Source organism: Trichosurus vulpecula, chromosome 1 (assembly GCF_011100635.1).
Source record: "Trichosurus vulpecula isolate mTriVul1 chromosome 1, mTriVul1.pri, whole genome shotgun sequence".
NCBI lineage: Eukaryota > Metazoa > Chordata > Mammalia > Diprotodontia > Phalangeridae > Trichosurus > Trichosurus vulpecula.
Window position 1 is genome coordinate 451,737,397 of NC_050573.1, and position 16,120 is coordinate 451,753,516.

General features: G+C 36.3%; 1 protein-coding gene across 2 annotated transcripts in view; it reads right to left on the reverse strand.

The window, feature by feature from the left end:
* The window catches only part of EDIL3 (EGF like repeats and discoidin domains 3), a 603,737-nt gene that overhangs the window by 148,993 nt on the left and 438,624 nt on the right, over positions 1-16,120 (reverse strand). For both annotated transcript variants that reach the window (XM_036740910.1, XM_036740909.1), the window contains one exon: positions 664-819. In XM_036740910.1, coding sequence (XP_036596805.1) covers positions 664-819 — 156 coding nt within the window. The remainder of the gene's footprint in view (positions 1-663; positions 820-16,120) is intronic.

Sequence of the window (16,120 nt, forward strand, 5' to 3'; positions counted from 1 at the left end):
CTAATGTCCAATATTCTAGTCATAATCCTTCCTGTAATTTTTAGTCTGGTCCCATGATAGAAGGCACAGTCAGTCACTAAGCCTATATGCAAAGCCCTTCCCACTTGAAGAACCAGTCAGAGCATATTTTAGGTTACAAAGGGTTCTTTGGGAACTCAGGGTCATCCCCGTATCATAATAAGTATGGCCCACATTGGGACCTTTTCACATCCAAATCTTTATTTTTGAAAAGTTTATAATTTGATCTCATTGCTCATTAAGAAACAGTTTCACCTAACATTTTTAAATCTATGGCTGTAAAACATTAAATCCATATTGATATTGGGCAATTATTTTTTTAATATGTTGTGTTATTTTTAGACTCTGCTAATGCAATAAAACTAAACTAAAAATGAATGGGTAATTACTGGTAAAGTAATTAAAATGAAAATTGGTTAAGTATAATAAACAGGATGATGGTAACCTTGGGACAAAGTATTTATGGATCTATCAATTAAGCTATAAGGAAGTCATACATGAAATCAAGTACAAATTTATTACTCATACTTAGAGAAAAAAATGCACTATTGAATTTCAACAATTTTAAGCTTCTTTTTGGAAACATTATATACATTTGTTAATTGATAACAACATGTAAATTTAATGTTCTTAAATCGGTCTTACCATGTCTTCATTGGTTCCTTTCACTTTATACATTGCCCAAGTCTTTCCATCATTACTATATGCAATTTTGTAGGATTTTATATATTCAGGGCTTCCAATCCTCTTAGCTCCTTGGGTGATAACTCCGGTGACTCTCATCTTCCTTTGCAAATTTATCTGAAGTGACAGGATATCATTATTAATTATCTAATAATCCTTTTAATTTCTCAGTTGTGAATACTTTCATTTTCAATTTCTTAGAAAAATCGTAATAGTAACATGGAAAAATGAATTTATTTTTACATGCTTTTCATGGAAACAAAACAATTTTTAGCCATTGAACAAATTATGCTTCAACATTTCCTAAGTACTATGAAATTCAAAAGTATGAAGCACTATAGCAAGGTAATATATTATTTAGAATCCTTTATAAGACAAGATACAGACTTAAGGATTTAAAACCTCACAGTGAATAAGCAGAAGACATGAAAAGGCACTATAATAAAATTTCTCCTTTGTTATTTGTCCTATGTACTATATTCTAAGTATAGTACTTCTATCAAGGAAATGGAATCATCCACTAACAACTGAAATAGACCTCTGATATTATCCAATTTTCTGTGTGAGTCCTATCTATAACAGCTTCAACAAATGGAAATTTGACTTCTAGTCAAAGGATAATCACTACCATAGGCAGCCCATTTAATTTTTGGACAACTTTAATTTTTAAGATTGTTCCTCATGTGAAAATGTAGTCTGCCTACCTGCTGGCCCTAGGGTCAAGCAGAACAAGTCTACACATGATATTTCAAATATTATTAAATTTGAACACTTTTGGTGACCTTGCACAAGCCTAAATGCTTTAGCTAAAAGCTAAATTCTCTAAGCTAAAGATATTCAGTTCCTCCATATGATCCTTATATGGCATAATTTTTGGCCCTGTACTATCCTCTTCATCCACCATTGGATATCTTCCTAAGTGTTAATTACCCTTTTATAATACAAAAACTAGAACTGGCCACAGTATTCCAGATGTGACCTGAGTAGGACACTGGGACTAGCTACTTCCCTTTTCCTGGATACTATTCATTTATTCACCATTCTGCAAACATATTAACATCTACTCAGTAATTCCTGTCCTTAAGAAGCATATCATATACCTGTGAGAGGTATACAATATGAATACAGATAAGCATAATACATGGTAATTTAAGAAGAGAGAGAAAAAAAAGAGAAAGAAAGAGAGGAAGAGAGACAGAGAGAGAGAGAGAGAGAGAGAGAGGGAGAGGGAGAGGGAGAGGGAGAGAGAGAGAGAGAGAGAGAGAGAGAGAGAGAGAGAGAGAGAGCGCATTAGCAAATGGGGATAGCAGGAAAGCTCCTATCTATTGATGTAGCATTGAGACCAGATTAGCTTTTTTGTCTTCCATGTTATACTGATGATTTATATCATCAGGACTATCATCCATTAGAATCAGAATCTTCGATATCTTTTCAAAAGAACAATTTCCCGCTCAAATTTTCCATTTCCCATGTCGCAGTTAATTTTTGGAAACTCAGCACATACCTCCTTCTCTTTCCTGTATTTCATTTTTGTCTTTTGGAATAACATTTGGGTCCTGCAATGAATTAACTATTGCCATCCCCATCTTTGTGCCATTAGTGAATTTAATCAGAGATCAGATATAAAGCCAAAAACCCAAAGGCCCACAATATAACCTGGACCAATTTCCTTTGACAACTTTTCACATTTTCGGAAATGTTTATGCCTACAGAAGCCAGTATTTCTTTTTTTTTCCTTAAAAACTTACAAATCCAGCAGAAATGACAAATTCACTAATCACATGAAAACTATGAAACATGAATAAAGCAAAAAAGCAAGCATTTCAAAATTTTAAAAAAAGTATAATTAGAGGATTTTATGTGAAACAGTGTACTGCTACACAAAGTTATCTTTCTAAAATGTGTATTCAATGTAACAGAGTAATAACAAAGCTTCCATTTGCATCTCTTTCTTAATTTTTTTCCTATATATTTTTTATCTTTCACTGATTTTCTTCCCTTTTTACCACCTCTGTCACTACCCACTAACTCACCTCTCTCCCCAAGCAGAAATTCTCCCTTTGCAACAAATAAGTATGCTCAACAAAAATGCATCAACAGCAATACCACTACTAGGTCTGTATTCCAAAGAGATTGTAAAAACAGGAAAAGGACCATGTGTACCAAAAATATTTATAGCAGCTCTTTTTGTGAAGACCAAGACTTGGAAAATGAGGGGACGCCCATCAATTGGGGAATGGCTGAACAAGTTGTGGTATATGAATGTAATGGAATACTATTGTTCTATAAGAAATGATGAGCAGGTGGACTTCATAAAACCTGGAAAGACATACATGAACTGATGCTGAGTGAATTAAGCAGAACCAGAAGATCACTTTACACAGTAACAGCAACATTGTAAGATGACTAACTTTGATAGACTTATCTCTGCTTAGCAATGCAAGGATCTAAGACAACTCCAGATGATTCATGATGTAAAGTGCTGTCCACATGCAGAAAAAGAACTATGGAGTCTAAATGCAGATTGAACCTTACTATTTGCTCTTTCTCCTTTTTTTGTTTCTTCTTTCTTGTGGTTTCTCCCAGTGGTTCTAATTCTTCTTTGCAACTTGACTAATGTGAAAATATTTTAATATGAATATACATATAGAGCCTGTATCAGATTTCATGCCCTCTTGGGGTGGGGGAGGGGAGGGATGGGGAGAAAAATTTGGAACTCAAAATCTTATGGAAGTGAATCAACAGGTTGTCCATATCTGAAAATATGTCTCATTCCACACCTCTAGTCCATTACTTATCTATCTTTTTTTCTTAAGTCATGACTGGTTAACTCATAGAGTTCTGAAGTCTTTCAAAGTTATTACCCTTTATGGGGCAGCTAGGTGGTGCAGTGAGTAGAGCACTGGCCCTGGAGTCAGGAAGACCTGAGTTCAAATCCAGCCTCAGACATTTGACATGCTTACTAGCTGTGTGACCTTGGGGAAGTCACTTAACCCCAATTGGCTTGCTTTCCCCTTCCAAAAAAGATAAAAAAAAATTTGTTGCCGTTTACATTAGTATAATTATTAAGTAAGCTGTTCTGGTTCTCTTCATTTTAACTCTGCATCAATTTATGCACATCTTTCTCAATTTCTCTGAATCCTTCATAGTTGCCCTTTACTATGGTGCAGTAATATTCCATTCTATTCACATACCACATTTTTTAGCCATTGACCAAGTAAAGGGTACCCACTTTGATTTCTGAAGGCCAGGATTTCTTAGAAAAATCCTCATCATAACAGAAACAGTGATCATGTAATACATCTTTTTTAAAAAAAATTAATTACCTCATTTATTTTTAGTTTACAACATTCAGTTCCACAAGCTTCTGAGTTCCAAATTTTCTCCTCCTTCCTTCCTTTCCCCCTCCCTTGTGCCCCAAGACAGCATGCAATCTAATATAGGCTCTATGTATACATTTGCACTAAACATATTCACATTAGTCATGTTGCAAAGAAGAATCATAACCAATGGAATGAACCATGAGAAAGAAGTAACAAAACAAAAAAGAGAGAGCAAATAGTTCGCTTCAGTCTGAATTCAGAGTCCATAATTCTTTGGATATGGAAAGCATTTTCCATTATGAGTCTTTTGGAGTTGTCTTAGAACCTTGCATTGTTGAGAAGAGCCAAGTCTATCAAAGTTAGTCATCACACAATGTGTCTGGAACTGTGTGCAATTGTTATGGTAATTAGTATGTGACTTTTTTTTATATACTGTTTTCTCTTTTGTAATGCTGAGGTAATCAAGTACCTTTGATGAGTTTTGCCTTTCAAATGTAATGAGAAGCAAAGTGGACTTTTTGTTGTCTTTGTTTTGGAATGCTCCTCAGCATGAAGGAATCTTGGATTGAATTGGGATTCTTTGAGGACATGCTTATGTCAAGAGAAGGCCTAAGTCATGTAAATTTGAGTTGCATGGTTGTGCTGCCCTTTGACCCTGAAGAAGTATATATAAACTCAGAGGTTAGTGTTTTTCCTTTGGGGGCACACTCATTTAGAGAGTGTTGGTGACAAGACTCTCGGTGGCCATTGAAGCAGTGCCACCCCCCCCCCTTTGAAAAACCCAGATGTTGATGTTTCTCTGATAACTATGTATTATGATTTGGTCTGTTTATATTGTCTCTGTTTGTAATTTCTGTTTGTATTTGCTTTGAAGTTCAGGGTGCTGCCTTTTCCCCCTGAACTGAGTGAATGGTACATTATGTTTAATTAAACTAAGATTGTTAACCCCTTGAAGTTGCTTTCCTTAGAAAAGCAGATCAAAGGACCTATGCTAGCAGTCCTCCTATGTGCTGTTGTTACTGGTCTTACACAGCCACAGTAGCTGTCAGCAACGTTGTTGTTACAACAGTGTTCTCCTGGTTCTGCTCCCCTCACTCAGCATCGATTCATATAAGTCTTTCCATGTTTTTCTGAAGTCTTTCTGCTCATCATTTCTTATAGCACAATAGTAATACGTCTTTTAGAGAAATAAATCATGCAAAAACAGTGCAGAGCTTGAGGAAGTCTTATTCTCTCAACCTTTGTCATATTTCACAAAAGAAGTACTAATGATGGTATGAACCAAGTGAGGAGGAAGAGGCACAGTGCAGCATGGAGGAAAGGAGTGTAGCAGGCACCTCAAACAGCATTCTTGGGCCTGCCCATGATAACCCCAATGTCAGGAGTTACCTCAGGAAGCAGCCTGTCTAAATTTAGGGCTGATTCAAATGGGAAGTTTTGTAGAAGCTGCAGTTAAAAAAAAAGTATTTAAAAGCAGATCTAGGGGATTATCGATCAGGGAGGAAATAAGCCGCTATATAGTTTCTACCATGTACCAGGCATTGTGTTAAGAGCTTTTAGTAATAGTATCTCATTTGATCTTCACAACAATCCTGCAAAGTAGGTGCTGTTATTATCCCCATTTTAAAGTTGAGGAAACTGAGACTAAATAACTTGCCCAGAATCACATAGCTAGTAATTGTCTGAGGCTGAATTCAGGTCTTCCTGATTCTAGGCCCAGTGCCCTGTACGATCTAGCTACTGTTACTTATCTTTGACACAGAAAGTCCAAAGAGAAAAGGGAAAGATATTGATAGTATTGTAAAAAGAAATGTGGCTATTTTTGACGGTGACCCAGATTTATCATCAGCAAAGCCCTTAAGTGTTTCCTTTCTCCAAAATCTAAATTGATGGCATGGAATTTATCTAATCCATCCCCTTTATTTTATAGATGAGAGAAGAGGTACAAGTCCCCTGAGTTCATGTCTATACAACCTCCAGTGATTTATGGGTTGCCCCAGTCCTGTGCCCCACCCACTTTCTGGCTCCTTCACACGGCCATGTCCAAGAGTCCCTAAAAAGTCTCCTTCCTTACCCATGATCTTCACTCTTGAAGCTTATGACACAGAAAAAAATAAGTTGCATTCGTATTTTAGTCATGACAGTCACGATCTGAACTTATGCTGAAATCAATCATTCCTATTTTCATGGCTGATATAATCCAAGTGGGCTGGAAGCCAGCTTTGCCATCAGCATTGTAGGGAATGCTGGTGTTGTGGAAACAGCACAGCATCACTGGCTATTCCTGGGATGATCTGGATTATGATCTTTGCTGATTGGGGTCTATATGGCTTGATTGGGGCATTTATTCTCTCTCCCAAGTAGGCTGTCTTCTCTCTTTTTCCCACTCCTCTAATTCTTACCCCTGCAGCCACCAAGTGTGATATGAAGACCTGTCTTAAACCATCCCCATCTGTCCCAGTGTGCTCCAGAACAAATGGCGTGATACTAGTTACACTCATCCAGCTGGTAGTTGGTCTTGTAAATGTTCACTGTCTTAGGACCTCTTATATTTGTGTCTCTCCATGCTGGATTGGACACTACTCCTTTTCCATCCCTGGGCCCAGGCTAAGCTGAGGTCACTTTGAGCCAGAGAGGTCACAGAGCAATCTCCCTAACCATTTGCTATTAGTAGTCTGTATATTAATAAGCATTGAAATTTCCTTTTTTCTCTTCACTGGACATTTATTCCTAAAGCTTTTATATGGTGATACATTTATGGGGCAAGAATTTTAAATTTCCCAAGCTATATATGAATTTTATGTATAGGTGGATTATTGCATTTTGAGGTTTAGTGTAAAGTGTTGAGAATTCCTTAGATGTTAAAATTTGAAGTTCAAGACTACTATTGTATCTTGGTATTATTAAGAGCTGTATAATGGGAACACATAGAGAATACATATTTCCAGTGATGCTGTGGCACTGAGGCTTGATAGTGATATTCTTTAATGAAACCCAGGCTCCAAAGGCCATTTGTGTGAGATCCTCCTCACTGGTGATGGCTGATTACTAAGTGGTTCCACCCCAGAGGGGTGAAATTGATGAAAACTTGGGAGAAAATCATTCCTGATCTTCTGGCTTCCAGTTTTAAGAAGGGAGGCATAGGGGTCCATATTCTGATCAGGTCACTAAAGGGAAAACTAGACTCAGAGAAGAAGCAGATATGTAGAGGAGCCAGGACTTTGATCCTTTCTGTTACCAGTTCACTATACTAGAAACTCTGGGGAAACTCACCTAAGGGGATGAGATTTTGGATGAGCTGTCTTTCTCCTAATGGGAGAGTTTATACTTTCTCTGATTTCTTTGAATTGGTAAGAGTGTTCATTGTGTAATTGGAATTTGAAAGGAAGGTAGTCAAACCTTAGCCAGATAGCTTGGGGCATACCTGCCCAGTTAAGGGATAACAATCAGGAGTGCAGCTAAAACCCATAGGTCATGTCTCTAAGACTAATAATGTTTAAGAAGCAGAGACTTAATTCTAGCCCAGTATCCTCTCTCTCTGAGGAGTGTGGTCAAGCTTCTGGCCCCATCTGCTTGCTTCCCTTCCTGGAAGGCCTTAAAGTTTTCCTTGGAGAAGCAGGGAGGGAGGAAAATCTAGGGCCATCTATTTTTGCCACATCAAGACAGATCCATGTACATACTCAAATACTACATAGGCACACAAAGTAGCAAATATCCTACTCGCATAAAATTCTCATCAGAAAATAATGTATGAAAGAAAATAGGCCCAGAGAAGGTACAAAAGGATTTGCTCAAGGCTATACAGGCTATAAATGATATAGTAAGGATTTTATCTGGTTCCTTTATTTCCAGTGATATTTCCACCACTACTATGCTGCCTCTTGGATGATTAATTGTCCAATTAGTCACATAAGGCTTCCCCAGGAATGCAGATACCTCAAGAGGACACAGGAAAAGTGGTCCCAAAATATATTTGTATTAAGTGCTCAAGAAATGGTTGTTGAATGAATGAATAAAAGAATAAAATATGAAGTTCAGGAATATTTTATTATTAGATGCAAGTCATTAAATTATGCTTAGCTTTAAAAAAAAGATTCAAAGTATTTTCAGGATTCACAAGTAAACTTTTTAACATGCATATAAAATTGATATAGAATATAAAATATTATACATAATATTTAATGATAGATTTGATATAAAATATAATAAAATAAATACATAGGATTTAAATAACTAAGAGAAAAATCAATTAATTGTATGTTTTCTTATTTTATGAGCTTGGAGGAAACTCGAAGCAGGGTATATCTTTTAAGAATTTAAATAAATCACTATCTCAAGAGAACTTAAAGGTAACATAAGAGACAGTGTGGAGTATTGGAAAGAGCTCTAGAACTAGGTCATAGTTACCAGGACCATGTGCTAGCTGTGAGACCCTGCACAGGTCACTTGACCTCTTTGATTACTTTTCTACATTATAGGGATATTCATATTTGCTTGCCCTACGTTACAGAATTGTTGTGATGATCAAGAGGTACCCTCTACAAAAAGCACTTTCAAAATAATAGGGTTATGTGGGCATAAACAATTATTTTTATAGCTAACTTTCTTACAGTTCTTTGCTGTCCCTTAGCAATCATTACCTAAAATCTCACTCCTGCACAATCTCTGCTCCCTCAGTTTTTGTGACACTAATCTCCTGTGGTTCTCCTCCTACCTATACAATGCATCTTTTTCAGTGTCCTCATCTTTAACACCTTCCACATTATGCTCACTAAGAATATATCCTCCAAGGCTTTGTCTTAGGCCCTCTTCTCTCTAGCATCTGTCCTGGCATGGGGAACCTGTGGCCTCGAAGCCACATGTGGCCTTCTAGATCCTCAAGTGCTGCCCTTTGACTGAATCCAAACTATACAGAAATGTAGCCTTTTGACTAAGTCCAAGTTTTACCCAACAAATCCTTTTATTAAGGGGATTTGTTCTGTGAAGTTTGGATTCAGTCAAAGGGATGCACTTGAGGATGTAGAGGGCTACATGTGGCCTCAAGGCCACAGGTTCCCTACCCCTGAATTCTATACTTTCTTACTGGGAGAACTCATGCGCTCTCATGAGTTCAACTATCATCTCAATGAGGCTGACTTCCAGATCTCTGTTTCCAGCTCTATTCTCTCCCCTGAGCTTTAAGAGCCCTACAACACCAACTCTATTGTACTGTACATTTTAAACTAGATGTTCAATAGATATCTCAAATGCAACATGTCCAAAAGAAAACCCATCATCTTTTTTTCTAAAACCACCATCTTTTGCCAAACTCTCCACTGTAGTTCAAGGTATCACCCTCTTCCTAATCACCCAGGTTCCCGACCACTTTGTCATCCTTAACATCGTACTCTCCCTCACTGTACATATATAATCAGTTCTACCTTCTCAACATCTCTAGCATTTGCGCCCTTCTCTCCATGCACACAACCACCACCCTAGTTCAGGCCCACATTGGTCCACCTGGATTCCACTGGTCTACATGGATGCCAAATTGGTCCCCTTTTCTCTAGTCCTTCCACACTCGAATGTATCCTGCAGCTTCATATTGCCTCTAGGTAATATGCTTTTCTTTGACTTTTACAGCTTTTCACTACCTAGGACAACCCTATCCAGATTCCTTACACATTTTTCTCTCCACATACTCTATGGTCTAGCACACTGACTTTTTTGCTGCTCCTTACGCATGGACATCTATCTATCCTATTTCTTTGCCTTTACATTGGTTCATTTTCTATGTCTCTCTCTGACTCTGTCTCTGTCTCTCCCTCTCCCCCCCCATGTCTCTGTCTCTCTCCCTCTGTATCTTTCTTTGTCTCTGTGTGTGTGTCTCTCTCTGTATCTGCCTCTGTCTCTGTCACTGTCTCTCTCTCTCTCTCTTATATTTCCTTCAAGATTCAATTCAATCACTGCCTTCTTCATGAACGCTTTCCTGGTCTCCCTATTAGCTATTACTACCTCTGCTCAAAGGTTGCCTTGGATTTGCCTTGCTATATATCCACAGGATGTTTCTCTGTGTGTAATCTGTGCCTAGAAAGCTACCTTGTACCTAGTAGGCACTCAATAAATAAATGTTTTGGACTAATTGATTTAAATATCTGAAATTTGTAACATTGGTCACACAGTGCTGAGAATAGTACCTGGCACACAGAAGGTGCTATATAAATGTCTATTCTTTTCCCTTTCCCTCTATTATGCTTTGTAATCTAGTATCCGGTGATCATCCTCAGTTTATTTAAATATTTTCAATCATGTAAAACCTTCCACTGCCTTTAATCCAGATGAGAGGTGACTAAATTTTACCTGCATGATAATTCATGTGGAATATATGAGTAGAAACATGAAATCTGTACATATGTATAACTCTGCCATACATTAAAACAGCATATCATAATTAGACTTCTCTTAAAGATTGCTTTCCTTTTTGTCTGAGAAAAAAATATAAAGGAACATGACTAGTGAGCTTCTTGGGTCCTTTATTTTCTCCTACAAAAATCATTCCCTTATTTCTACCACACTTGGCTTTGTTCACGCCTTTAAATTTAGCTATTTCCTTTCGTTTATCCCTCACTTGCTATGATTAAGAAGACTTTGGATTCCCAAAAGTCTCCGCTGCATTTTTGGAACTGATTAAGATGATCAATCACCTTGCTATTTCTTTTCTAAAAGCATCAATGGCTGTTGTACTCAATGCCAATATCATTTTGTGTCACAGTCAGACCTCTTGGTTCACAAAGATTAAAAATTAGTATGTGGATAAATAAAATCAGTATAATTTCAACATGTACGTCTCTCAAAGTGTGGGAATACCTCTTCCCCAAAGAAGGCTGGGCAAAATCATATTGTTCTGAGCCGTAATCTCCCTAAGTAGCATGTAAAAATGAGACTTCTTCACTATCTACTTCACCACATTTTGTTTACTCTGGGTAAACACAGTATAAAATCTACTAATTTCAAATGGATTAATGTATTATGAGAGGTTTGGGGGCAAAATTTCTAGGGCAAAAATTGCTATTCAGGAAAAAGCCATTCCTAAGGGAGGACCTGAGTCATTCTTTCCGCTGCGCTTCCTTGAAGATGATGATAATGATGATGATGAATGTTTTATTGGAGAAACGGATGTAACTACTCTTAAGGCACGTAGGGAGGAAAAGTACATGGGTCAGTTTTAATTTTCAACTTTTCATATACGTAGCCAAAATAACTCAGTTTGGCACTTAAAATACATAAACCTACGTCAATAGATAGGAAGTGATTTTTGCTTATGATGAACATTTACACAGAGCTGTAGGTTTTGCAAAACACTGCACAAATATCGCATTTTCTTTTCACAACAATCTTGGGCTATAAGTGTCATATACTATCCTGATTTTTTAGATGAGGAAACTGAGGCAGACAGAGATTGAGTGATTTGGCTGGTGTGATACAGCTAGTTAGTGTCTGAGGTAAGATTTGAACTCAGGTCTTCCTGACTCCAGGTCTAGATCTCTAACCACAGTACCACCTGGCTACCTATTTATTCATTCATTAAGTAAACATTAAACAACTATTATGTGTTGGATAGTGTAATATATTGCATAGTGAGCCAGCATTTGCATCAAGAAGACAGGTTTAAAATCTGATTCTAAGAGATACTAATTTTATGATCCTTGGCAAATCACTTAACCTGTTTCTCATGTCTGAAACTGTCTCTTCTTATCCCCACCTCTACCACCATTCCCTGGCTTTCATCCAGTCTCAGCTAAACTCTGACCTTACCTGTGTTAGTATCTCCAATTTATCATGTAAATATCTGGTTTCCAGAGCATTTGCATTTTAGCTCCCTCTATAGACTATAAGCTCCTTGAGAGCAGGGGTCTTTTGCTTTTTTTTTCTGGTATACCTTTTTAAAAGTAACTCCTAGTAAACCCTTAATCAATGCAAATTGACTTACTCTCTCAGTGCCCCATACAGCTTTATAAAACCATAAATTGCTAGGCTATGTTTTAGAGGAAGTTTCCTTCCAGATGAAATCACAAGTTCAATCTACTCCCTGTAAAAAAATGACAATCACTGTAATTGCTAAGGAGAGAGAAGAAAAAAGAAAGAAAGAAAGGAAGGAAGGAAGGAAGGAAGGAAGAAAGAAAGGAAGGCAAGAAAGAAAAAAGGAAGAAAGGAAAGAAAGAAGAAAGAAAGGAAGACTCAGGAATTAGAGAAAGAAAAAAGTGAAAGGAAAGAAGGAAAGATGGGAGAAAGAAAAAGAGAAAAACAAAGAGAGAGAGAGCAGAAAGCAAAGAGACAAAAAGAACAAATGAAAGAAAAAAAGTATTATTTCCTTTCTGAAAAGGTACTGCCTTAAGAGATTAAGATGTTTCTGTAGAGAGACAGGGAAAGATAATGAAGAATTTATATTTTATACACCACATTTTAAATGTCTTGAATTATTCATTTTCCTCAAATATAAAAATAGTGAATAATTTTTTCTATACTGTTTTTTAATGATCAAAACAGAAACTTTCTGAACATTTGAAAAGAAAGGAGAAAACTCAGTTTCACATTGTTAACTCATATGAACAAAACCCACCACTGGTTCCGATGCAGGATGCAGTTTTTCTTAAGATTTGAAACAAACAAACAAACAAACAAAAAACTTTAACATAATAGTTTTGAAAACTTTTTATGGGAGCAAGGAATATAGGGTTTCCTTTACTGGCCTGTCAATAAAGGTATTAGTGGAAATTCTTGTATTTAAGAATATAGTTCACTATCATTCTTTAAATCAAGTACATAAAGGGTGTCCCAAAAATTTCTATGTGCAGCACACCTTCTATTAAAACATGATCTTGAAATTCAATATCATCAAGATATCCATAAAATCTCAAAATTAATGGTAAAATGTTACTTTTCAACTGTTGAAAAATTTAAAGTCAAAAAAGCTAGATGAAGACAAAATTTTTTAAAAAGCCTATTTTAAACAAACATATATATGAAGAACTTTAAATTAAGAATTCAATGATTTGTCTTCAAAGAAAAGTAGACAACTATTGAGGTTAGACAAATTATTCAATTTACAAGTATGGTATAATACCTACTTTTTAAAAGAAGAACCTTAAGCTGAATAAGTTAATTGAGATAACCAATTTTTCTTATGCTATTTAATTGCTCACACATCAATATCATGATTCTGAGATTGATAGGTCTTTAATTCCTTTCTTGTTTTATAAGTAAAATGAAGACATATTACATACAGCTAAATTTTATTCACCACTCAGGGTAAGCTTGGCTACCGTGGGGTCCATTAAAGATCTGACTTAGAATGTGGGCTGTGGGATTTGGAATGCCAAAGAAACTTGTTAGATTGATAAATAATTTGTTACAGCTGCCACTAAGAATAGAGAATATGGAAGCTTGATAGTCATCTAGAGCTTTGAGCATGGAATCCATTTTCTCTTGGCAGTCTTCATGCCTAAATCACTTTCTATTATGAACAGCATAAACAGTGGACAGTCTGAATCATGTTTACCCCCATTTTAGAAGCCAAGTTCCCTGTTTGATATAGCTGAATGTTCCCTTTTCAATTATCTTTTATCTTGTTTCAATTATCTTGTTTATACCTTTTTGTGGATGGTCAAATTATCTCTGCTAGAGTTTTTGGCTGATGAGTTGAAGGCTCATTTTCAGAAGCTTAAATAGTCGAAATATAATAAAATCAAATATAAATTTGAAATTACTGATTTTCTCAAAACCAATAGAAAATATTATTTAAAGTTACTTATTTACCCAGTATTTGGAAGCCTGGAAAATATGGTAGATATGTTGCTACTTGGATGAGAACACATCTATATCTCTTCCAATAGAAGGTATATCTAGAGTTAGTTCCTTTTAGATCCAAGTAATATTTTTAATATAATTATGAGGAATTTATTTTTGAAGCTGCTAAATAGTTCTGATACAAAGTTCTTAAACACCTTGAATTTAAAAGAGATTTGCTTACATCTTTTAAAGATCAATAAAAGTGAATAAGACTGTGATGTCTCAAAAATGAAGGTGATGGATTTGATGATCTCTAATGTCACCTCTAGCTCCAACTTTCTGATTTTATTGTCAAAGGCTAGCAAAGTCACATGTTGAATCTCTATTAATACGTTATAACCAATGTTTACTAATTCCTTCAATGTTAAAAAAAACTCCACAAGATTTTTCAATCATCTTTCTTGACACTTCTCTTATCAGATTGTAACCATTTAAGTCCTTCTGCCTTGATCTCTGTGTCTTGCATAAACTCATAAAAGTATCTGTGGGTCAAGTATAATGGGAGCTTTTGTGAGTGCATAGAACCTAGAACAGCATCTTTCTACATGGAGCTGTTGCTGTTGTTGAGTTGTTTCAGTAGTTTTTTGACTCTTCTTGACCCCTTCTGAGATTTGCTTGGCAAAGATACTGGAGCAGTTTGCCATTTTCTTCTCTAGCTCATTTTATAGATGAGGAACTAAGGCAAACAGAGTTAAGTGAGTTACCCAGGGTAACACAGTAAGTGTCTGAAGCTGAATTTGAACTCATGAAGATGAGTTGTCTTGACTCTCAGCCCTGCGCTCTATCTACTAGCCTCCTAGCTGACTCTCTACATGGAGGACCTGGAGAATTGCGATTATGTACAAGCAAAGTACATTGGAGAGTCAGACAGGAGTTTGACCTCTGACCACATATTGAAAAGGAGGCTCTTTGGTTGTGAGACACCTACAAGGCCTGTCAATTCGAGCTATTATCTCTTTACTTCATTCACTTCTGGGGATACAACACCTCAGAGTATGATAAAAATATGGAATTGTAGAGAAAACTTACTTTGACACTATACCATGGCAATGGTTATTTTCACTAATCTGTTTTCAAATTATGCACAAAGGCCATATAAATAACTTGCATTGAATATTGTTGCCAATGAGCAACTGATTTAAAGTACTTGGTTTTCTCTACAATGATATGGGCTATGAATGTGAAAATTTGATGAACAGACTTTAAACAATATAATTATTATTTGAACATACCTTCAAGTGAAATAAAAATAGCACTGCATTCCAGTTACTGTGACTACAATATTAGTTGTTGTTAAGTTGTTTGGTTACGTATGATTCTTTTTGACGCCATTTGGGGTTTTCTTGACAAAGATACTAGAATGGTTTGCCATTTCTTTTTCCAGCTCATCTTATAGATGAGGAACTGAGGCACACAGGGTTAAATGACTTATCCAGAGTCATACACCTAGTAAGTATCTGAGATCAGATTTGAACTCAGGAAGATGAGTCTTCTTGACTCTCAGTTCTGTACTCTATCTACAAGGCCACCTAACTGCCTTGAGAATATAAGATGATCTATAGCTAATAAATGTGTATATATGTATGTATATGTACACACACCCATACAAACACATACATATATATATATAATATATGCATATATTATATATAGATAAAATTTATCATTAGTGTCTATACATGACCAAAAAAAAGCACATTATAAAACAACAAAAATTTCTAATTTCAGAAAAGAAATGTCTGTAACTGAGAAGAAGCTGCAGTAGTTTGGAGTTTACCTGCCCTGCATTTAACCTGACAGTGGTGGAAGGAAGCCAAGGCAGGAAGAGGAAGTGTGGATGACAGTGGATGAAACAGAACAGGATACAACACCCAAGGAATGGCCAAAGGATCATAGGATCATACATGTAGAACTGGAAGAGGCCTCAGAGGTCATCTAGGCCAAGGAGAATAAATGAGCAGACAGGTCACAGACACAGCAAAGCATCTGACATGAGACTTGAACTTGGCTTCTAAGGGAAAAAAATATATCCTCCTTTGACAACAAAGAAGGGAGAGGGGAAATGGAAGTAGATGCACAAGAGGTGACCATTTCTTGTATAGAAACAGAACGAAAAGAACAAAAACCTCTGACACAGGATACTCTAGGAGTCAAAGTTAATATGTTCCTTAATTATAAAAGTATATTGAGAATTTGGATGCCAGGTTATAGACACAGGGGCAACTGACTCTATCCAGGGGTAACTATTTCTAATAACTGGTATTACT